General features: G+C 39.5%; 1 protein-coding gene across 7 annotated transcripts in view; it reads left to right on the top strand.

The window, feature by feature from the left end:
* Nucleotides 1–25136, top strand: part of HELB (DNA helicase B) — a 79870-nt gene that overhangs the window by 30951 nt on the left and 23783 nt on the right. For 6 of the 7 annotated variants that reach the window (XM_064491726.1, XM_064491728.1, XM_064491729.1 and 3 more), the window contains 11 exons: nt 468–878; nt 1770–1939; nt 3898–4776; nt 7518–7692; nt 8841–8982; nt 11472–11626; nt 14885–14966; nt 15335–15394; nt 16568–16796; nt 17596–17739; nt 22727–23221. In XM_064491726.1, the coding sequence (XP_064347796.1) occupies nt 468–878; nt 1770–1939; nt 3898–4776; nt 7518–7692; nt 8841–8982; nt 11472–11626; nt 14885–14966; nt 15335–15394; nt 16568–16796; nt 17596–17739; nt 22727–23221 (2942 nt within the window). Of the gene's footprint in view, nt 1–467; nt 879–1769; nt 1940–3897; nt 4777–7517; nt 7693–8840; nt 8983–11471; nt 11627–14884; nt 14967–15334; nt 15395–16567; nt 16797–17595; nt 17740–22726; nt 23222–25136 lie in introns of those variants that run through there. The other variant, XM_031462798.2, reaches the window with a different exon arrangement.

Genomic DNA, 25136 nt, shown 5'->3' with positions numbered 1-25136 from the left:
TCAGGGAAAGCTTTCCTGAGGAAGTGACAATTAAGCTGAGGTCTGTAGTAAATGGGGTAAACAGTAAGGAAAATATATTTAAGGCAGGCAGAACAGCTTACGCAAAGGCCCTGTGATCAGAGGGACCGTGGCACTTTTTGGAAACCCCATAAAGGTTCCCAGGTGGTTTCTATTGGCTGAGATCAGAGTAGCAGAGAGAGGGCTGCTTTCAGAAGAGGAACAGTAGACCCTAGGCATATACCATGCTCACCTCCTGGAATACAAAGACAAATGAAACACTGTCTTATTTGAGAGCGCTTACAGTGTAGTAGGAGACGACAGATCAACAGACAAGTGGAATATAGGCATCCTAATAAACATCTGTACGGGGTGCTGTCTGGGGATTTGAGAATGGTGGATTTGATAAAGCATTGGGAAAGAGGCTTTAAATTATCCTATATTAAACTTTTCTTTTTTTTTTTTTTAAGTTTCAATTTTTGATGAAAACACTAAAGAGCCATGTAAAGTATTTGGACGTTTTCCGCTAACGGGTGCTTGGTGGCGAGTGAAGGTTCAGGTGACGCCTGTAGGATCAAGGAGCTATCAGGTTCAAGGATTTCCGTCTTACTTTTTACAGTCTGACATGTCACCGCCAAATCAAATACAGATCTGTTCCCTCTTTCTTAAAGACTGTAATGTACCCGCTGATAACAGAATTAAATTTTTAGCATGGGTAAATGATGGATCAAGCCATAAAGACCTCAAGTTTGAAAATCTTAGGGAAATATTAAGAACTTTCCAGAAGGAAATTGGAATGAACGGTCAAAAACAACCTACACAGAAAACACAGGAAGTGTCACCACCAGGTTACGCGATGCCCTTTCCTCTGGAAAACACACGTAAGTGATTTTTATCATCGAATTTTGGTGTGATTGAGATACTTAATGACTAGTGTGTTTAAGATATTACTACTGTAGTACCTTGTCCTCATTTTCCATTTTTAAATCAGTTTGATAAAATGTGTTGATACTGCCTTTGGAGGATGTCATTGACATCGCAGGTTCCTCACCTGTAACTTGAAGAGGTTGGGTGAGATGATCTGTGAACACCTTTCCATTCCTTTCCAGCTCTAAAAGTGTGATTCTAGCTCACTCTCTAACTTCTGCATCCATTGGATTACCTCAAGTCACTAAGAAAAAATTCAATTGCGGGTTATTCTGTTTGAGAAGGCAAGGAAGAAAGGCGTGAATACGAGTGATTCGTTTTGGAAAGATTTCAGTTCAGAATAGTTTAAAATAACTTTTAATTATGATTTGTTATCTGGATGCTCACGTTCACATAAGTGGGATATTTCAATTTCTTAATTCTGTCAAATGAATTTGACAGTACTTCATTGACTTCAGTGACGAAAGAATCATGATTACAGTAAGAAAAGTGATAATACAGATTAATATGTAAATGACTTTTAATGTCTAGCTTTAAATTCTATCATTGAGTCAAATTTTATTCTGATTGTATTTCAAGCAAAAGAAAACAAAAGACTAAGAATTAGTTACCTAAGCATTTGAAGAACATAAATTTTTGGTGTTAAACATGATGAAAACCATCTTGGTACAAAAGCAGCTGTTATAATATGATCAATTTTCTTGTTGGTTAAAGTAAATTTATTACTTTCTATTACCCTCTTTGATTTGGATTACTTAAACTGTACTAAATGAGAAAGTCCATCAAATACTTATTCTATGAGTTCATTTTTATGTCTTGATTTGTTCTTTTCTGATATCCTGTAGTGCCATTTATAACTGTAATGAGAGCTTTGCGGTTTCCAAAAATTGTGGAATTCCTTCCAGTTCTTCTGCCTCGACACTTTAAACGACTCATAAGCTCAGATTCTGAAGAGGTGTTGGAGAAGATAGAAGAGATTTTAGGTACACAGCCATGGAAACTTGGATTTCGTAAAGTAAGACATTTGCTTAGCATTTAATAATCTTGTATAAGGCAGGAATTCTCAGTCGTGACAAATTTTTTGCATCTCTTTCCAAGGAAAAAAATTTGCATGGATTTCAATATTGATTAATTTATTTTCAGTGTTACAACTAAATATAAACTTCTTAGACCTATATGTCTTAGGAAATAAAGTTATAGAGGAAAACAGAATAACAAAATAAATGACATTCAAAAGATCAATAATTTAGTTATGTAATTTAGTTTAACATAACATTTTTTTTGTAACTAAATTGACATTTGCAACTTGAATGTAAATCCCATTGATGGCACAAGTTCTTGGTAGTTCGGCAAGTCCATTCTTCTCTGCAGCGAAATTCCTCACTTTCCTGTTTGAACTTTGGAAAACTTTCATTAGTCATGTGGTACATCATGATATCATTTACAGTTTCTTTGGCACTTCTGTGCTTATTATTAGAGACCAGGTGTAGTGAAGTGGCACTGAGAGGCTCCAGAGGTGTTGAAAACCAAATGTAGCACTTAAATCTTGGCAGTACCGGGTTGTAGGTGGTTTTCTAAATGAAAATACAATTTAAAAAATTCTGAGATAATTCCTGGATCACCAAGAATATGTATAGGTCCCACCCACCCCTGCCCCTGTTTAAGGAATACTGGAGTAATGAATTTGTTCCCTACATGAAAAGACTATGATTTCAGTGTGCTTAGAAAAAGAAGATACTGTTCAGTAGGAAAGAGAAGCAGAGCAGTGAGCATTCTGGGACTCAAGTGAGAAAAGGAGGCTTGAAGCCCCTGTTCAGCATGTGGGTCACCACCCAGAATAGACTTCTTTGCTTGTTTGCTAGGGCTGCTGTCACAAATCGCATCAACTGGGTGACTTAAACAACAGAAATTTATTTTCCCACACTTCTGGAGGCTCTAAATCCAAAGTCAGGTTGTTAACAGGGTTGATTTCTTCTCAGGCCTGGCTCCTTAGCTGGTAGATGGCTGATCTTCTTCCCATGTCTTTGCATGGCCTTCCCTTTGTGCTTGTCTGGGTCCTGATCTCTTCTAATAAGGACACTTGTCACATTGGATTAGGACCCACCCCAGCGACCTCATCTTAACTTAATGACCTCCTTAAAGACCCTGTGGTCTTTGAGGGTATGGTCACATTCTGGGGTACTGGAGGGGAGGTTAGGATTCCAACGTATGAATTTTCTGGTGACACATTTTAGCCCATAAAATATATGGAGGGATCCAGGGGTGATGTCTCTGTGGGAGAAGCAAAGAAAAAATGGAGCCAGTAGATGACCTGAGTGGATTATGGTGAAGGAAGTTCCATACCTTTACAGTAGAGTGTGGGCAGTCATTAACTTAACAACACACACGGGAGTTCAACACAAAGTTAATGTAATCACAGTATATCGTGTCACTCAGCTGTGAATCCTGTTAACACTGATTTAACCAAAATCAATTTTCAAAATGCACTGTAACTTTTTTCAAAGATGGGAGGAGGAAAACCGTGTGGGGAGGTGGTGGTATAAAAGGGCAAGAGCTTCCATGAAGAAAGACTTGCCCTAGTAAGGAGTTAATACTAAATATCTTAAAAAAAAATCAAGGAATAGTTAAAATAGTTCTTAGAAATATGGAGATAAATTCTCAAGAAGCATGCAAATGATAAGTTAGAGGATTCCTGTTTTTTTTGTGATAAGCCACATAGTGTTACTAGACTTTTAAAACTGTATATGTATTGCTTTGAGAAAATGTAATTTTAATTAGAAATTATATAGATCTCAAATCACAGTGCAGTTGATTAAAAAAATTAGTGATGTATTAGGTACCTAGTTTTATCTCCAAATTTAGTTGAAACAGATGTCATCTGGGACTTAAAAAATTATTAACAAACACTGCAGTTCTAATTATAGTCAATGTGTATAATTTTTATAAAGCAACTTGAACTTTCTTTTCTTAAAGATAACCTACAGTGAACTGAAGATTTTGCGATGTGAGGCAAGTTGGACATCATTTTGTCAGTGCAAATCTCTTCTTCAGTTGATGACTGATTTGGAGAAGAATGCTTTAGTAATATATTCTCAGCTGAAGCAGTTCTGCAGAGAACATGGGCACACGTGTGTTGAGGAAGCTGACCTAACTTTACAGTTGTCAGACTGGATGTCTTTTCATGATGCTTGGCAGTCTCTGAAGTTCTTGAAGGATATTGGGGTGGTGACGTACGAGAAGGGCTGTGTCTTTCTCTATGACCTTTACTGGGCCGAAAGAGGCATTGCGTCTTCCATATGTGACCTGATGACAAGGCCACCGTGGCATTTAAATGTCGACGTCAAGAAGGTGCTTACATCTATTCACACCACAAGATCCGAGAATTCAGGAAGTGATGATACACTGAATGAGGGTAAATCTGATGAAACAGGATTAGAAGATTTGGTGGACATTCTGGACACTCAGGACATTGGTGACCTTATTTGGGATAATGGTGAAAAGGAAGTTGGTGCAGAAATAAGTGAAGGTCAACTGGATCTGGGTCAAGTGGCTGCTCTGGAGATGATTTGCACCAATGCTGTGACAGTCATAAGTGGGAAAGGTGGTTGTGGGAAGACCACAATTGTTAGCCAGCTTTTTAAGCATATAGAGCTGTTGGAAGAAACAGAAGTGAAAAAAGCTTGTGAAGATTTTGAACAAGACCAGGATGCACCAGAAGAATGGACTACCTTCATTGAGCAAAGTCCGCCTAAGGCGGACAAGGCTATAGAAGTTTTACTTACGGCACCTACAGGGAAAGCAGCTGGCTTACTGAGACAGAAGACTGGTTTTAACGCTTATACACTATGTCAGGTAAAACTTTTTACATTTCTTCTTTAGATAAAGCATTTGCCTTAAACACAAACTTTGAGTTTGTTTTTCATTTCTCCCTGATGACAGTCAGTAGGTATTGACTGAAGGTCTTCTAGATCCTTACTTTATGTAGCTAATCATTTAGTAGATCACTGCCACTTAAAACAGCAAGTCTATAAACTGTTACTGGTTTGCAGTGAGATAGAAGCTGGTGCCAGAAAGTAAATCAGTGCATTGCTTCCTTCATTGAGAAAATCTGATTACGAAAAATAAAATTGTCAGCTAAACTAAAGTGTATGTTTAATGTTATAGTTAGTTTCCATTTTGGCATGTGCTCTGTTTCTCATTGGGACTGGTTACAAACATGTCAGAGTCCACAGACCATATTTTGAGAAGCATTGTAGTTGGAAGAAAAAGGTTGTATCTTGTGGAATGAAAGCTCCATGAAAGTGAGAACTTGGATCATCTGGTTTAGCTCCTTATCTCTTTTGCCCACAATAGCACCTGGCAAATAGTAGTTGCATAGTGAAAATTTCAAGTGAATTAAGATGCTGGAAGAAAATAGTTTCAGCTACAGTTAAGAGTCATGAAGTTTTAAACTTGTAAGGAGTTGGAGAGTTTCCTCTAGTCCTGACCTGCCCTGTTACAGATCAAGGAACTTGGTCATTAGAAGATTTCTGAAGGAAAGGATAATTGAATTGGACTCCGATGGACAAGGAAGCTCAGATGAGAAGGACATTTTATTTAAGGGAAAGGCCTTTCCAAAGGCGTTAAGGAGAATGATGAAGAGTGTGTAGAGGGTTTCGAGGTGACTGCACTGATTGGAAGGAAGTCTGTGTGTTGTAAAATAATGGAAATTACACTTGGTTTAGACCGGGGGTTTGAGCTTTAAAGTTTGAAGTATTTTGCCATTTCATTAAATCTTTGACAAACCAGTGACGTGGGTAAGTGATATTATCTGCATTTGACAGAAGAGCCAGTTGAAACCTGGGGATATTGAACAGTTGGCCCCAAACCTTAACCAGACACAGCCCCAGCACTTGGATTCGCGTCTCTGACCTCCCAGCTTGCTGCTCTTTCCCTGGTGCAGTCTTTTCCTCATTTATTACAGATCTTGCATACCTGATCCTGAAACTTGGACTTGATTACTGGGAGCCATTTAGGTTCCCAGGCAAGAAAGTGAAACGAGAAAAGCAGTTCTAAAGAAGGTTACCTAGAATCATAGAGCCACAGCCACCTCAGGAATTACTTTTGCACTACTTGTATTTGTCACACGAGTGAACAGAGACGCAGGGAAGTTTAGCGTAGCTCGGGAGTGGAAGAGTCTTCTGATCAGTTTGTGATTTTTTCCATTATACTTTCATGTCTGATTGATTAGCCTGAACTCAAATAGGAGAGGCCCCAGAAGGATCATCACTGGATTTCATCTTATGTTCCAACTCGGATCAACGAGTAGTGTCTCAATATCTGGTTGGGATGCCAGGAGAGCATTTCTGAAGCCCCGTTCGGGCTCAGAGGTGTAAGGGCTCAGGAAGAGCACTGAGGTGGCACTCATGCCACCTACCATCCTTGGCCTTGGGATACCAGGTTTACCAGATAAAAATACAAATTTTTAGTGTAAATGTACACCGAATATTGCACTGAACATACTTACACTGAAAAGACCTTGATTCGATTATCTGCAGTTCCAGTTTAGCTGGGTGTCCTGTATGTCATCTGACAACCCCATCTTGTGTTTGTATGTGGGGAACTGGCTGTAAATCTTTTGGAGCAATCTAGGTGCTCAAACATAGAGCCTGTGTAGAGTTGATGGCATTAGAAATCCAGGGGGAAAAGTGTCAGTCAGGCATTTCTAAGATAACTAATTGAATGTATAAAATAAGGAAGAATAATTAGTGATAATTAGACAAGGCCACTGAGAGAGAATGGTGGGTGCGGCGGAGGATTTGTTGAAGAGAGTTCTGAGCATTTGGTTGAGAAATATGAAGGCTTTTACTGAACAGACATGTTGGATCTAATTTTAGTAGAAAAAATAAGTAAAGATATGATACCATTAAAATCTGTATACGTATATGCTTGCTTACAGCATGGAAATATTTCTGGAATGATAAATACCCAAGATGTTTAACACTGATTATAATTTTACACATTTTTTTCTCTCATCCATATTTTTTAAATGGTAAATATTATTACCTCTGTAATAAATTGTTTTTTAGTTGTTCTGTTGGTGGTGGTGGTTGGGGAAATAACAGAGTTTAGAGTACTAGACGAAAAAGTAGTATTTTCTTAGTTAGTTTGGGAAGGCGGCCCTTTATTTCCAGAATGGAGGATTGTAGTTGGGAGGAGAGTGGGGCTTAAGTGATTGGGTGACCTCAGAAGGCTAAGAGAAGGTTTACTTGAGAATGGAAAAGAATAGTGGGCTCTCTCTGGTCAAAAGTGATAACAGTTGAGCTTTTTGCAGTTGGAATAGTGCTGTGTGCGAAGCTTGTTAAATGAAACACAGTACTCGTTAGGAAACTTTTTTTTTTTTTAATCTTTTTTTGTTTTTCGATTTACTTGCTCTGTCTTTTCTATATATTCATCCTATAACTTGGGTTCTGTTTCCCCTGTTACTGCAGCTGCATCATTCCGCACCCACTTCCTATTTAATTGTATTGTTCTAAAAGAACATGTTGTTTAAAAAAATTCCGGGCCAGTACATTTTATAACCTGAACTAAGAAATGCCCTGCTTTGCTCATAGGTCAATTATAGCTTCTATTTATGGAAGAAAAATACGACCAAGGATAAGCCATGGAAATTTTCTTTGGTTAGAGTTCTGGTTGTGGATGAAGGAAGTTTGGTGTCTGTAGGAATCTTCAAGTCGGTTTTAAATTTATTGTGTGAGCACTCCAAGCTTTCAAAGCTTATCATCCTCGGTAAGTTAAAATACTGTTGGTATCCTGATTGTTTGGTTTAAATAATTGTTGAGAGTGGGTTGTTTATATCATTTCGCTGTTTTAATATTCACATCCTGCAGGTGGGAAGCCATTTCTCAGAAGCCACACTGGGTTCAGTCTGACCACTTGCTTTATCAGCTTGGGTTCTATGTGTTGACCAGGATTATTAGCAAGCTAGGATGTGAATAAAATAGTTTGCTGTGTGGGGTTACTGCAGCCACCTAGATGATGACTGTTACAAAGTAAAAACATCACAGGCTCAGAGTAACAGGATGCAGATCATTTGGAAATAATATAAAGTCTCAACTATAGACCACTTTAGTCATTTTATGATGCTAAGCTAATAAAGCAGGTTAGACCTCACTGGCCTCTTAAGTCCTTCCAATTCTGGTGAGATTCAGTTAGATTCTGTTGGGTAGTACTGATATGTCGACTATATGAGACACTAATGGAGAAAAAATAGAATTGCTATGAGAGGCTCAAAATGTATCTGAAAAACTGTTCTGAGGGTATTTTATAAGTAGTTGATTCTGTTAATAGCTTAAGCATTCTTCTCGTTTCTACCCAGAAAATAGTTTGTCTCTAGAGTTTGCTTGTTTGTTTAAAGTAAAAAGATTTTTAATAAAGCAAAACATTATCATTACTTTACTGGAATATGTCTATTATCAAATGCACTGGGATTATTTATTTTTCATTTTATATGTTTATTTTATTTATTCAAGGCCATAGATTCCTTCATATTTGGTAAGATATTGAACAAGGTTGAATAAATGACTAAATTCTAGATATCTAAACCTGTTTTTTCTTTACATTGTTAAAAATTTTTGCCCCTACACAGTTTGCCTGTGTTTAAAGGTATGAAAAAATTCAATTCATATTTTACCTGATTGTGTTATCACTTTTTTTAATGTTGTATTGTTTAACTGGAATGGTTTTTTTGCTGTTGATTATTTTTAAAGACTTAATGTTCTTAATTAATTTTAAACAAAGACTTTTAGGGGATTTTTTCCCCCCTCAAAATAAGTCTTTATAATTATAGCATATATCAGTAGGGAGAAATAAAAATAATTTCTAAAGTTCAAGATCCCAGTTACCTAAAACTATATCTTTTTTCTCCCCCCTTTTAGGTGATATTAGACAGTTACCCAGCATTGAACCTGGTAACTTGCTGAAAGATCTTTTTGAGACACTTAAGTCAAGGAATTGTGCTATTGAACTAAAGACCAACCATAGAGCAGAATCTGAACTAATTGTGGACAATGCTACAAGGTAAAATATAACTAAAGGTTTGCATTTTCCCTCTGTTGTATTAGCAATAAAAGATTAAAAAAAAATACTAGCTTTTGAATTAGGGTGATTCAGTGCAGTGTGTTTACTACGCCCTTTTCGGAAACCTATTCTTTCCTTCATATATATCTGTATAAAGATACATACCTTTGCTTTACAGTTAAAAGAGCAAAGTTAATACCTTTCATTATTGATCCAACATAAATTATTTTTTAAAATATATTTTTATTGAAGTATAGTCATTTTACAATGTTGTGTCAGTTTCTGGTGCATAGCACAATACCTCAGTCAGATAGGAACATACATACGTTCGTTTTCATATTCTTTTTAACCATAAGTTACTACAAGATATTGAATATAGTTCCCTGTGCTATACAGTATAACCTTGTTTATCTATTTTATATATATTAGTATCTGCAAATCTCGAACTCCCCATTTATCCCATTTATCCCCCCCCCCCCCCCCCCCGGTAACCATACGTTTGTTTTCTAAGTCTGTGAGTCTATTGTTGAAATTTAAGAAAGAATGTGTTTTCCTGATTGGAAAAGTATGTATGTGAAATCAAGTTGCATCAAGCTTAAGGAGCACAATAAGCCCAAGGGGAATGGAGACTTGGAAATGAGTTCATTAAAGTTCGAGGGTGAATTGGGAAAGAAATTTCCCTTAATTTTTTTTCCCCTCAGTTTTTATAAGGGGAGCCAAAAGGGGGGGAAATACCCATCAACAGCAGTGTTTTACTCCTTAGTGAATCCTGGTGGCCCCTGTATTACTCTCCTTAAAGTAGGAAAGAATCCTCCTTTCTCCTTAATCTTTGCATAAGCCTTTAGAGTCATCCTCTGTGATGGGTATGATGGAACCACAGAATATTAAGAGACTATTTCATTCATTGGGCCAAAATTTATCTTTTTTCTTTTTTTAGTTTTTAAAAATTTTTGTGGGGGCAGAGGGGTGATTAGATTTATTTACTGTTTTTTTAAATGGAGGTACCAGTGATTGAACCCAGGACCTCATGCATGCTAAGCACACACTCTACCACTGAGCTATACCCTACCCCCTCATCTTTGTTTTTGACTCTCTTTTAAAAGATGCTGTTTTTATTGCTTAAAACATGTTCTTAGTTGGATATCAGCAGAAACTAGAATATTCAAAACCTACAATCTCTCATGCCCTGCTACCTTGGCTGGGATAGTGGGAGTAGAGTAAGAGCGGACAGGAGAAGCGTGGATGATGTAGGTCAGAACTGAGATGCTAAGAAAAATTATGCAGCTGGATGTGTAATACTCTTTACGTAACTCTTCTGCTCCTACCTAAAGGCCACCTCAGTTTTGGATGTTGGTAGGCGATTGCTCATTTTAAAGTCTGGAAAGAATCTAAAGCACATTAGATTTCTTAGAACTCAATTTTATCTGAAACTTAGGAATTCCTTTTAGTAACTCTTTCGATGTCATTTGGGCTGAGCTGTGCTGCTTTCATCATTTCTTCTTGGTCATCATCACCATATGGTGAATGACAGATGGATCCCGGTGATACCATGGAAAAGCTCCTAGAGGTAGAAATATGTTACATGATCTTGGGTCTGAAGCAAAGCAGAAAATCCATGGTGATTCTCAGTACCCCCCAAATTAAATCTGGGATATTTCCAGTAGGGGCAGCCGCCTTTCCTCTCTCGTCTCCTCTCTTTCAGCCCTGCTGGGAAGGGTTGAAGATGACACAGTAGGGTACCTTATCTGTGACAGCCAGGCTGCTGGTAGGTCTTTCTAGGGAGTCAGGTTTCTTCCGGATAACAAAGGAGGGAGTCTGTTATGACAAAGCACCTGGCCCTTACTGTGTTTGCTGATATGGTTTGCAATCTTGGAAAATACAAGAACAAAAGAAGGATGAGGAGGGAATAGAAGCAAAGAGAAGATGTGAATTCTCGGTACAGTTGGGAAGATGAGACCATGTATATGATATATACAGAAGAAGGGAGAAAAGGAAGAGTATGATGTAAATGTATGGAAAAGGCCCCAAAGAGTCTAAGTTAATTTAAATAGAAAAGAATACAGAGCCAAATGGGCCCAGATTTCCCTCCTACCTCGCCTGGTTTCTACCTCTGTGAGCTTGGAAAACCCCTCATAGTTGACTAACCCTTGTGTTGCTCACCTGTGAAGTGAGGATAATACCTGCCTTGTATGGTTCTTTTGGGGTCTGAAGAAAAGTAGGTCAAGTTCTCAGAATGGTGCTTAGTAAATTCCCTGGCAAGTTTTTCTAGTGCTTTCAGTGTGCTAGGGGTAGGGGACTGATTGATGAATGTAACATTATGGCCTTGCTAAGTCTATTTTAAAACTCATTCACTATAATGTGTATATGAGTAGCCTTTTCACCCTACTTGTGACCTATTCACAGATTTTAATTATTGTAATGACATTATCTCTGATTATATATGAAGACAGATTTTGGAATACTAATTGGTGTATTATTTTATCTTTAAGAATCTCAAGACGCCAGTTTCCAACATTTGATGCAGAGCTGAATATCTCTGATGATGCAACGTTCCCTGCCTCAATACAAGATAAATCATTTGTTTTTGTCAGACTCCCAGAAGAAGATTCCAGTTCTCAGTTCTCAAAAAGTGATCATCAATCTTGTAAGGATAAATGTTTATGTTATATAGGGTTAAGTATTTCAGTTTTGTAATATAGTTTCAAATGACTGGTAAAGATAAATATTGCTAGGAAAACATTAGGCACTGGAAATAGACTATTAATCATCAAAGCAGATTACTTTAGAATTTTGTAAAGAAGTAAGCTCTTGACATGTGCACACTAAGGGCTCGGTAAATATTGAGTGAATAAGTGGACGTAGATGATTAGTTTAAAATAAAGCAAAGCCCAAGGAATCCAAGTTCATTCAGGAGAAAACATGTCTTCATGGATGAAGCTCTTCTTTGGCAGCAGTTGGAACCGTAAATACCACATTCTTTGTTTTGCGTACATTTCTTTCTTTTTTTTTTTTTTCAATTGAATTATAGTCAGTTTACAGTATTTGTCAGTTTCTGGTATACAGCACAGTTTTTCAGTCATACATGAGTATACATATATTCGTTTTCATATTCTTTTTCACTGTGAGCTGCTATAAGATCTTGAATGTATTTCCCTGTGCTGTACAGTATAAGCTGGTTTATCTATACTGTATTTATCTGTCAGTATCTAGAAATCTGTTTTGAGTACATTTCTGACACAGAAGTAATGGCTGTCAAGCTCTTGCCAGGCTGAGTTCCTAATATCTCTGTTTCTTATAACATGGACAGACAGTGCTTCTCGTTGTGGGGGTTAGCGTGACAACAGGATGGGGCTGAGAAAGTGCACGGGATAAGGAATCTCCCTTAGGTGTATGATCCGTGTTACGTCACCCTCCCATTTGTAACAGGGGGGTCACGGTGGCAGTGCCTGTGAGGCAGCTGTGAGGGTTGAGGGCATTCCTCAGTTTTGAGGAACTATTATAAATGTTAGTTTTTTGTGAGTAATAGATAGCAGATTATCTACTGCAAATGATCTTATTTCAATAGATTATACCTTTTGATCTTTATATTATAAGCTTACTTAGCAAACTTTTTTTTTAATAGTGTAATGATTTACCCAAAATTGAATGAAGATTTAAATGATTATTACTGAGGATTTACTGTTGTTACCACAGTTCTTAAAGATACATCCTTCCTTCCCAGCAGCTGTCACTCTTCATGTGAAATTAACTGACAGCCAGCTTTACCTGTAAGCCTCTCCTCCTCTGTGTGTTCCCACCTCAGTTCCCTTGGGTTAGTGTTCATTCCTGTGATGGTATTCTTTTTTCTTTTTAAATGAGATCGTATAATAATAGAATTCTATAAGTGCCTTTTTGGTTTTTCTGATTATAGAAGTAATTTATATTCCTTAAAAAAAAAAAGTCAAATGGTACAGAAGTACTTGAAGTAAAAATGAATATTTCCTTTAATCATCCTTTCTTCTTCCCCCAAGGCAATCCCATAAGGTCACATCCATAGGAGGAGCTTGGTGTTTCTCTTTTTAAACCTTATTGTATCCACACACAAACATGTATTTATTTATTTTAGTTTTACATACATTGGGTTATAAGCTACATATTGTTTTGTGATTTGTTTTTTATTACACATTATGAATAATGTGCAGATAAGGATTCTTCTCACCCCAGCTTAGTTCAGAGTAGGTACCAGCGCAGGTGAAGAAGGTGAGACTGAGATGGTTAAGAAACTTGCTTTCTTCACCACTCCATTTAGATCTTCCTAAAATATGGTTAGTTTTATTTCTGACATACATTCTTTACATTAATGTACTTAAAAAAAAACAAAACAGTGGCTTCAGAATGGAGCAGAGCTAAGCCGATGCTGTTTGCTATCTTAATTACAAACTTCAGCTGGAAAATGAGTCTCCTTTAAGAGAATTGAATAAATACTCCTTGGAGAGGCATATAGTACTTTTTCATTAATAATTAAGTAGTATTGTTTAATGCTTAAGTAATAAATATTACTTAATAAATTACTCAATTATTCCCATTATCACAAGATACAAAGACCTAAGACAGGCTTCAGAGCTGCTCTAGAATTGCAGAGATGGTAAAAATGTGAATCTTAGAATCAGTGAAATACAGTGTACGTCTTGATCTACGAGATGCAGAACCAGACAAAGCAAGGAGCAGGCAGCACGACCTCGTGCGTGTGAGAGAAAATAATGTTCTGTGAGACCTTTGGCAAGCACGGTGCGGTGGGGGTGAGCTGAGCATTGGCTATTTTTTAGTGATAATCCTCCCTTCCTCTGAAAAATGAAGGGCTCACCAAGCAAGCAACTAATTTAGTCTTCTTAGAGCAGGGATCACAGGCCTGGGTTTTTTCATTCCCGGTGATTTATCTGCTAACAGGGGGGTGGCCCAGAAGCCTGGAATGTTCTTACCTAAATTGTTACATCTTCTCTCTTTCATGAGAAACGGTCCTTTATGTCTAACATTGCTAAGAAAGATTAGAGGAAGCCTGCTTCTCAGTTCCCAGCGCTGAGGAAGGACAGGTTATAAGTGGATTCACTGTTGGCAATGATCTGAGCTCTAAAAGAGGGAGGCTGGCCACCCTACCCCACTGAAAAATTTCGTTTACTTCCAGGAACCTGAGTTTCTCATTGGTAACTAGGATGGAATTTGTGGTGATGGTTCAGTTGTTTAATAGCTGGTAGGATCTGGTCAGTCTTAGAATGGATGCCTTTCTGGGTGTCAGGGTTAACCTTTTCTTTGCTGAGTCATGGGGTGATCTGGGAGTTCTGGGGGAAGGAAAGTCATAGTTGGGGTGGGAGGTAGGGCATAGTGGTATTAGGGGAGTGGCTATTTTCTGGTCACTAAAGAAGTACCTCCATATTTTATACTGGCAGTGTATCAGCTAAATGTCAGCCCTGGATATAATAATGTGTGCATCATACATGTCTTGTGAAGATTAAATGAAATAACATATGCAAAGCATACAGATTTTCATATTATAACTCATTACCACTAGTACCACCAGAACTTAAAAATAGCAAAGGTTCACGTTAGTTATCCTGTTACATATTTTGTCCTCTTGTTCATGTTTTAGATTCAGCATTCACAAATCGTGAGTAAATATGCAGTGATTATATTGCAGATTAGAAGCTGCCCTGGCTAGTGGCTGACCTCCCTGTTGAGGATGGGGGGTCTGGGACTCTTGCCTCTGTTCTCTTTTCTCTTGCTCTGGCTGATGCTCCCCTGGTGAATTTGAATCCCGTTTGGTGAGATGTTTTCCTGGGCCTCTTAGCAGGAATTCTGAATTCTCCGTTGAAACAGTGTTGTAATATAGTGCTGTTCCGTGCTTAACTTTTTTCTCTTGAATTATTAGGTTTATATTCTGTGGTTAAAACTTTACTCAAAGAAGAGGACCTACAAGATGCAAAAACATCACAATTTATTGCTTTTAGAAGGTAAAGCATTTACTACAGTATAATGTTTTTAATGCTGCTTGTAAAACTCATAATTTATTAATCTGTATACTGCTGGAATGGGAGACTCTTGCAGTTCATTACTGAATTCTCTTACTCTGAGGCGTTTCTTTGGTGGATGCAGAAGGCAGTTTCTAAACAGGGCTCTTTTTACCAAATATTATATTTGGCAACTCATAGGAAATCTGAATGGAACAGAGGTTTATGTTCAGATCAAACTTACAGAATCTCTTTTCCTGGCGAGCGTCCTGGAAGCTTTGTATAGAATCCAGTATCTCATTATTGTTGGTGACAGAGGTAAGCACAAAATAGACTCCATCCGGTGACTCTTGATTTCTCATGTGTTCCAGGCAGGACTGTAACGTGATCAACGCCTGCTGTTGCGAGCACTACACCGACCATCTAATCAAGTGAGCACAGAGAACCGGAACCTTGAGGAGGGCCTTCCTGGATCCGCTGTGGTTTTGTTTGATTTGACATTTAATCCCTGCAGCCGCATATTTAAAGATGATTTTTTTTCCTCCTTGGTGAAGTCAGATGATCTCTTGAATGAAATACAACGTAGATCCTTAGGAATTGACTTTTTGGTAATCAGTGTAATAAGAAAAAGAATAAAATTGTCTTTAGGGTTTCCAGGTTGGCAGCCTCTAGCTTCTCCAAGATGAGCGTGGGGAATTCAGGAGAATGTTTCAAAGTAGAGCATGTGTGGAGTGTGTCCAGGAACCTTAGCATCAGGATGCCTGCAGAGAGCACCTTAGGTGAACATCTTTCAGGGAAACAGGAGTAGAGAAGGGAAAAGCCACTCTGTTTACACACAGGACAGATGAACTCACTTCTCTTGCATCTATCAACACCTACTATTTGTTAAGCACAGAGAACCCAGAGATGTGTTAAGTTACAGGAGGAGTTCCCTGTCTATTGAGGGAAGACCCAAAAAAACATGACAGATAACAGGACAAAGGGTTAAAAAGCATGAGACTGGGGCTGTCCAGCCTGGGTCCAAGCAACAGATCTTGGGCAGGTCATTTTACCTCTCCATGTTTGTAAAAGAGGATACTTGGCCAGATTTTCCCTCATAAAGTTGTAGCAAAAATGAAATAACATTCCTAAAGCACTTATCACGGTAACTAGTCTATCACCAGCATTTATTCAGTTTGCTATTATTCTGATATGATGTCGTAATTATTATAATAGAAATATGTCCAAGTGCTAGAACACTTGAAATAGGGCCGCGATGAGGGAGATTGGAGAGGATGGATTTGAAAGGTAGAATCAATAAGATTTTGGGTAACTCTTAGGATGTAGAGGGAAAGCAAGACCATTAGCCTTTATGCCAAGATTTCTAACTTGAAACGATTCGGCTGGGAAATGTCATTGAGTTTGAGGTGCTGCAGAGCATGTCGGTAACCAGACCACAACTGTGGGAACCTGATTTCTCGTTGAACTTTGGCGAACAAAAGCAATGTGGAGAGTGTGGGAGTTACTTTGAGACCTGCCTCCGATCTGAGTGGGAGTTGCTGCTTCAAGAAAGTGAAATTGAGGTTTTCCAAACTCTGATGCTGTGCTTTCATTTTCTAACCCAGAGACCATCAGAACAGAGTTGAATTTGGAGTTGGGGATAAAATTTGTTGCACCAGGAATGCGTACCTCTCAGAGTTACTCCCTGACAGTACCTCCAACAGCCAGCAAGAGAGTGAACTAAAGGCCAGTGGCAAGGACTTTAATGGTGCTCTTTGTGGTTTTGCTAAAAATAAGCATGACTTTGAAAGTGGACTTCGGCTCTGCAATGGAGAAATATTTTTCATAACAGGGGTAAGTGGTAACAGAAAAATAGCTTTTTACCTTCCAAGGATGGATTTGGTTTTCTCTTTGTGGCCCTAGGATTGATTCAGAATCTAGTATCAGAGCTGATCTTCTTCTGTAATTTTTGGTTAAGGATTTTTGCATCCGTGTCCGTGAGGGATCTTGGCTTGTCGTTTTCTAGGGAATGTCTTATCTGGTTTTGGTGTCCAGCTAATACTGGCCTCGTAAAATGAGTTGGGAAGTGTTCTTTTCTCTTATATTTTCTGGAAGATTTTGTGGAGAAACATATTTTTAGTAAGTTTGAAGTGCTTGAGTAACAAAAAAAAACAAGGGACAAGTGACACATTATTGTATTTTACAGAGTATCATGTCCTTGGTTGCTGATTAAATAAACTATACTAGTGGTCACCTTGAATTTGTCTTCATTGTATAACCACCCTTAAATTTACAGGCTTATTCTTTAAAAGCTGTGAGGAAAAGTGAACTCTTTGCAAAAAACATGTGCAGACTTAACATAGTGCAAGAAATGAAATGTCGAGTCTTTTAAAATAATACAACACAGACTGTTCTCCAAAGAGTCAAATTAAGGTTAATTTTCAAGGATCAAAAACTTGCATTTGTGTTTATTAAAATATTTGGCTTGTATATATTCTCAAGCATAGATTTTTAAGCCTTTTGAAGTTCTTCACAGTTATACTTACAATTTTATTTACAAGGTACTTGGATTTTATATTTAACCCCCAAATAGAATATCTTTACAATGTACATAGTTGAAAACATACAAAACAGTTACTTGTTTTGGTGACAGGATAAAATTGATGTAACCTTTGGAAAGAAAAGATTTTTGACCATTAATAATATGGCTGGCTTGGAAGTAACGGTGGATTTTGGGAAACTAATGCAATATTGTCACATAAAACATGCATGGGCAAGAACTATTCACACTTTTCAGGTAAGAATGGACTTATATAAGGCCATTTAAATACCTTGCTTGCTAAGATAGAGTACTTTGCATTATTTTCTTCCTCATTTTTATTGCTTTTATTTTTTATTGATTAGACAAAATGTACAAAAATACAGAAACTAGTGTACAGACAGTAATGCTTTGCTCTTTTTGCTTCAGAGTTCTCTTTATTTTCAGGAGCTACGACGGTATAGTTAAAGCCTCATCCTGCAGGCCTTCTCCTCCCCCCAGGGAGAGGGGTCAGGGTCAGGACGACTGAATTTCCTTCTTGCTTCTGTCTCCAGTGTCACTTGGTGTGGCACTCTTACAGGTCTTTTTTTTTTCTTTAATTTTGATATTTTGTTCATCGTGGAACTTTTTTGCTCTAAATTTTTATTGTTTTGAATTTACTTAAGTTGATTGCTTTGTTTCTTGGCATCCTCTTAAATTTTGGGCCCAAAGTAAGTGCCTCACTTGCCCGCCCCTGGTCCCAGGCCTTCCCACCCTCTTCAGCGGTGATTTCTGACCTGAATGTGTCCATTCAGACAGAAACAGGATAGTCAGGTTTTACATAAATGGTATGGTAGTGATTGTATATTTTTTGCAACTTGCCTTTTGTTTATTTAACCAACTTTGTTGGAGTATGATTTACATACACATTTTAATTACAAAGCAGGATGAGTTTTGATGAATGTATCCCCTTCTTCACCCTTGTGAAGTAACTACTTTTTATTTAGGAATAATTTTATATTTACGGAAGAGTTGGGAAGTTAGTACTGAGAGTTCCCATATACGCTTCACCCTGCTTCCCCTAATCTTAGCATCTTATATAACCATGGTGTATTTGTCAAAACTAAGAAATTACTATTGGTACAATACTGTTAAGTAAGTAACACATTTTATTTGGACTTCACCAGCTTTGCCACGAATGTCCTTTTTCTATTCCAGAAGCTCATTCTGGACACCACACTGCATTTGGTGCAACTTTTTTTTTTAATTGAAATATAATCAGTTTACAGTGTATCAGTTTCTGGTGTACAGCATAATGTTTCAGCTATGCATGATCACACATATACTCGTTTTCATATTCTTTTTCATTATAAGTTACTATAAGATATTGAATATAGTTCCCTGTGCTATACAGAAGAAATTTTTAAATCTTTTTTATATGTAGTAGTTAGTATTTGCAAGTCTCGAACTCCCAGTTTATCCCTTCCCTGGTGCAGCTTGCTTTTAAACCTTAATATTCTTGAATTCTCGTAAGTTATTTGTGGCTCCGTTATTTATATTGGTGTTCTGAGCCCCTCTCTCTGATGTTATGTTGTTCTAATGACAAAGCTGCATCGACCCTCATTTTTATGACAACATGTTATGTAGCGTAGCCTGTATCGTCTAGTAGAAGATAAACATTAATTAGCAGAGGTGGGTTTTTTTTTTAAGTGAATGTGTTTTGTTTATTACCTCATCTTGGTTCCAAAAAGAATTTGAAATGGCTTACAAAAAATGCCCACTATTCAGCATGATTTTTTAAAAGATAAAGAAATGATGTCAAGTGGAAAATAAAGGTAAAGACAGTAGAAGGATTCCGGCCGGGAGTGGGTTGGAATGCCGGTGTGCACACTGTCCTGTGTGCTTGCTAATGTGGACTGCAGATTTGGCTTTTAAGTTCCCTTAAGGCCAAAGTTCCCAAAGCAAAGAGAGAAACGGTCAATTGACTGTGTCTACTGAATTCAAACAAACAGTTGTTAAGAAGTGCAGATATTCCCATCTGTGAGATCCTGGAGAAATTTCTCCCCTTTACGATGGGGACTTTGGAATCCTGGAAACTCATAGCCTTCAATTTGGAGACGTTTTCTTAAATAATTTCATTATCTCATCTTCAGCTTGCTGTTTTTTTCTTTCTAGAATTTCTGTTATATGGCTATAGGACCTCCAGAACTGGTCACTTGAATTTCTTACCAGTCTCTCCTATTTTCCATCTCATTAGCATTTTGGCCTATTTTCTGGGAGATTTCCTCATATTTATAATCCAGTCTGTCTTTGCATTTCTGATGAATAAGTAGTGAAGAGGTCTTTTATTATTACCGTATGGAGGTTGGAGTAGGTACCTTGGAATGTTATTTTCAATGCCTCTGGCTCTTATTTCGTTGAAATAGTATCACTTACCTCGGAGAACATTTGTGACTGTTCTATCAGCATGGTTTGCTCTTCCGAGTTCAGTTCAACAGATACATATTGTCAGACTCTCTTCTCTGTCTGTGAAATAGTCAGATACTTGCCAATGTGAGGCTTCCATTTGGTGAGAAAGAGGGTAGTGACAGACGCAATCTAAAAAAATAAGTAAACTGTGTATCATGTTGGAAGGTGGAAGATGCTATGGAAGAGGGGTGGGGGTGAGTTGTAATTTTAAATAGGTGGTCAGTGTAGGCCCCACTGAGAAGGTGGTATCTGAGCAGAGACTGGAAGGAGGTAGTGAAGTTAAACCATATAAATATCTGGGAGAAGAGCGTAGTAGGTAGAGAGGATAGCCAGGGCCAGAGTTCTAAGGTGGGAGGCCATCTGGCAGGTTTGAGAAGCAGGAACAGCTAGGAGGCCAGGGTGGGAGAATGACAGGAAAGGAGGTCAGAGAAGTCATATGGGCCAGGCCGCCTCCTAGGGCCTTCTAGGACCGTGTTATCCAATATGGAAGCCAAATCTGGCCCTCCACCTGTTTTGGTAAAAAAAAAAAAATTTTATTGCACCACAGTCACTCATTCATTTACAGATTGGTTAAGGCTGTGCCTGCGCTAAAAGGGCGGGTTGAGTGGTTGCCATGGAGACCATCTGGCCTGCAAAGCTGGAAGTACTGATTCTAGGTCCCTAAAATCCCGGACGGTATTAATGGTGTGTGTCTATTCATACAAGTTGTTGAATTTCAGAGCAAATTTAGGGAAGTAAATAAAACTTGCCTCCTTTAAGACGTTTGACAGTTCTTAATGATTTGAGGAAGATTTAAAGACATGAACAGATGATTTATAGCAGGTTGTTGAGGTAAAAGTAGGTGCCCGGGTCCCGCTTTCTGAGCACACCTTTGGCCGACAATTTAATTTTTAGCCTCCTTCATTCAGTGAGACACCTGATAAAGGACAGTGAGCAAGACAGTCCTGCCTTCACAGAGCTTCTAGTCCAGTCAGTGCAGCTAAGGAGGCAGATGGTGACATTCCAGTTGGCACAAATTCTGTGACACAGGAAGTACGTGGGGGGAGGGTATAGCTCAAGTGGTAGAGCGCATGCTTAGCATGCGTGAGGTCCTGGGTTCAATCCCCATTGCCTCCTCTAAGAATAAATAAATACTAAATAAACCTAATTATCTCCCCTCACCAAAAAATAAATAAATAAACTTAAAAAAATATGTGAATGTGTAGCTAATCCGGAAGTGGGTCAGATGGAGGCCACGTACTGGGGGGCACAGGCAGGACCATGAGGAAGTTCCTTGTGCTGGTGGAGCCTGGCCGTGGGAAGGGAGGCAGAAGGAGGGAGGGGAACAGGACCAAGGCTGACTCTTGAAGGACTGTGTAAGAGTTGTACTAAGGAATTAGATGGGTTTTTGTTTTGTTTTGTTTTTTGAGAGCCTGGGAGCCATTAATGGGTTATAAGCAGAGTCTCATGTGACTGGATATGCGTTTTACAAATACCCCTGTGGCTGCTGTGAGGACAGCGTCTTGCAGTAAGTGTGGGTTCAGGGAGACCAGTGGTGCGGCTGTTACATTTTTCTCAGTGGTACGTAATTGATGATTAAGAACTCAGTTATCTAAGTTTAGGTAGACACTTCCGTGTTTAGGAAAACAATATAAAGTCCAGGGTGAGGGGAAGTGGTGCTGTGTCTCTGGCAAATGTATTTAGCACTTCTATAATTATTATTTAAGTTCATTTCCAAAATTCAGGAGCTTTGGAAGGAAGTATTTATCCAGCTCTCATCGCCTGAACAGTTGGTTCAAACCCTCTGTGTCCAGGAAGGTGGACATACATGGTGTGTACAAGTTGATTATTTTCCTCGTGTGGATTTGTATTTTCTGCATGCCTCATCTTGTCATTTGTGTCCCCACAATTCTTCCTTCAGCAGGGGGACTGTAGGAGCATTGGGAGAGAGAATGATTCAAACCCCTTCTTAGTTTATATTGGCACTAAAAATATGGGGACTGAGAATAGCCCCAATTTGTTACTGTTTTCTCACAGTTACTTGGTGACACTGGGCATTTTTCTTGCCCATACAGCTCTTGGTTTGCTAAGCCCAAAAGACAAAGTTTCGTCATTCTTTTTTGTTTATCTTGATAAAGTAATAAATGGTTCAACATTGGGAAAAGATGGAACGTAGAAAAAAAAAATGATCCATAGGCTCTCCATTTGGCAACAGGCTGGTAAAGTTTTTGGTAGAATTTTCTTCTTGCTTCATGATTTGTTTTTGTGACACGTTTATGTTCATTTTGTATTTTTTGGATCAGAGTCATTTTATTTTGTGTTCCATGGTTGTGATCATTCTTTTATATATATGTATCAAGTTTTAAAAATGTTGTCATAATATTTTAAAAGCATCTTTGATGTTTGCAACACATAGAGATACTTGAGAAAGAGAAATATCTGTTTATTATTGGATATTTCATGTGTCCGTTTTTTGTTACATAGGTAACAGTGGGATAACACATTTACATGAAGCCTGCACATCCATTTCAAATTCTCTTATTAGGGAAGATTTAGCGTGCAGTCTAAAGTGTATTGCTGGGTTTGTACAAGCCAGTTGTGGATATGTGACACCACACTTAGCAGCATGATGAGACAACAGGAGTTCTGGGATAATGAATGAAACGGAACCTGTAAGATGGGTTCATACGGACACTCCGGCCAGGTAGAAGGCACTTGAGAGCCCTTGGGGGACTTGTCCTTCCTCCTTGTGTAAGCTGTCCGAAGACATGAACCCACTGTGCAATGTTAATCTCCCTCGTGCATTGTTCCCTCTCAGGGGTCCGAGGAGAAGACGGTGGTGTATGTGGTTGGGAAGGCGGGCCGCCAGCACTGGCAGCACGTGTACACGGCAGTGACCAGGGGCCGCTGCCGAGTGTACGTCATTGCAGAAGAGTCTCAGCTTCGGAGCGCAATTATGAGACACAGTGTTCCCAGAAAAACTCGTTTAAAGCATTTTTTGCAAAACGAGCTTTCCATGAGTGGTGCGTCTCCAGCAGATTTTGTATCCCCGCCAGAGAGCACTGGAGACAGCAGGAGACCCAGCACACAGCCGCCAGCACCCCCACTCCCTCCCAGCACGACTGCCGTGGTGACCAGTGACGTCCCCAGAAGCGGGGCCTCTGCGGCTGACGACAGGGTGTTGACCCCCACGGAAGGATGGAAATGCTCTTCACCCGATGAAGTGGATACAAAGGAGGATCCATCAAAACCGAGAGGGTCCAAAAGATCATGTTGCACGCATGACGCTGAGAGTCCAAACAAAATGCTTATGGTAGGACTGATGTGGGGGGTTACCGCAACGCTGCTGGCCTCAGTGTGCTTGTAAATGACTGTGTACTTTTGTTAATGACGCTCCGCAATGCTGTAGGACTTACAGTCAGATTTCCCCTCTCCTGTGCCCGGTTGATCTTATCTTGATCTTGGTTGATGCTCCTCATGCTGCTTGAGGCTGGCACCCTGGACCACCTGAGTGGGACCATTGAGGGTGGGGGGCGGTGTGCAGGAGAGACTTCTGAGTCCTTCTGCACCTTCTCTCCTCATCTTCCTCATCAGTCCCCTCTCTTTCCTAGGCCGTAGTCACGCTTTGTCCCCCCTGCTCCCCTGAAGCGGCTGGTCCCAGTCGTCATCTTGTCAACTTCAGAGGCCTTTTCTTAGGTCCTATTCTGGACTATTCCCCCTGACAGTTCATATTTTTGACTGCAGTTGTTTCACTGTTTCCTTCCCTCGGTTTCAGTGTTACCTTGCCTACCACCTCCCCTGCCTCTCTGTCTCCTGGGCGCCGGGCACTCAAAGCGAAGTGACAGTTCCCACTCTTGCACGGGTGGCCCACGAGACAGCCAGGCTCTGTAGGTAACTTGGTCTTTGACTGAATGCTCTTAACGCCGAACAGGAGGTAATGAACCACCCCCGACACCACCCCCATCTATGTATTTGTTCCTTAAAGTTGCCTTTCTGGAAACTTTCTGGAACCGCAGCCCAACATCTTACTCACTTTTTTGATTTCTCCGTTTCAAACTTCAGTCTCCCACTTAACACAGGTTTAAAATCTCGGAGTCACTTTAGATCACCTTGTTTTCACTCTTTATCTCTGGTTAGTTGCTGGGTTTATTGCAAAATGTCTCTCAGGGATTTCTTCCATCATGTTTAGTCTGTGCTGTTTTAGATACTTATCTTCTTGGATCATTGCTGACCTGGCTGCCTTCCCCTCCCTTGTTCCCATTCTGCTAATGCCCACTACACACTTATCAAATTCCCCCCCTCCCAATTGCCCAGCTCATTCCTTTGTTCAAAAGCCTTCAGTGGCTCCCTAGTGCCTACAACATAAATTCCAGACGATCCAGCTTGGCATTTGAAACCTTTCTCCATTTAATTCCGTCTTTCCCAGCATCATTTTATTTTCTACTATTCTTTTTTTGCTTTGCTCAGCCTATTCTGTTAATTCACTAAATTGAACCAAACTTATTCTCATCTCTTCCTTTTGATTTAAAGTTGCAACTTGACTAAGATGCCTTCTCTCTGCCTCCCCTCTTTCAGGATGCGAAAAGAAAATTTAGGTCCTTTGCTAGTCACTGATCTAAATATTAGAGGGAGAAAAACAGACGGGTCCTTGGCTTCATGGACATTACATTGTCCCAGTGGGTCATAGGCAGTAAATACCGGAGAAAATAGTTTGCAGATCAAGAAAAAGTGCAAAGAAAGTAAAGGTAATGAGGTAGGGATGGTGAGGAGGGGCAGGAGGTGCTGCTTGGCCACGGTGGTCAGGTCAGGCCTCAAGTGAGGAGGTGATATGTGAGCTGAGCACTAAATGCTGCAAAGCAGCCACCAGGTGAGGCCCCGAGGAAGAGCACCCCTGCAGAGGGTGTGGGAGATGAAAGCCCGCAAAGGGCGTGACCTTGGTGGCTGAGGAAGGGGGACCAGTGTGCCTAATAAACGAGGAAGAGAGTACAGCTGATGATTTTAGAGGGCTAGGTAAAGCCACAGGGGCAGCTGGGATTTTATTCTACTTGCATCAGGAATCCATTTTGGGGGCTTTAAGCCAAGGTGTGTTATCATCTAATGTATGCTTAAAAACCAGCCCTCTGACTGGTGTGGAGAGTGGCCTGTGGGAAGGGAGCTGAGAGCAGGAATCAGGGGATTGTCCCAGGGAGAGCAGTGAAAGAGCCTGGAGGGGGATGAGAGGTGGCTGG

This window comes from Camelus dromedarius, chromosome 11 (assembly GCF_036321535.1).
Source record: "Camelus dromedarius isolate mCamDro1 chromosome 11, mCamDro1.pat, whole genome shotgun sequence".
NCBI lineage: Eukaryota > Metazoa > Chordata > Mammalia > Artiodactyla > Camelidae > Camelus > Camelus dromedarius.
Note: the sequence above shows the minus strand (reverse complement) of the source record. Positions and strands in the feature narration are given on the sequence as shown.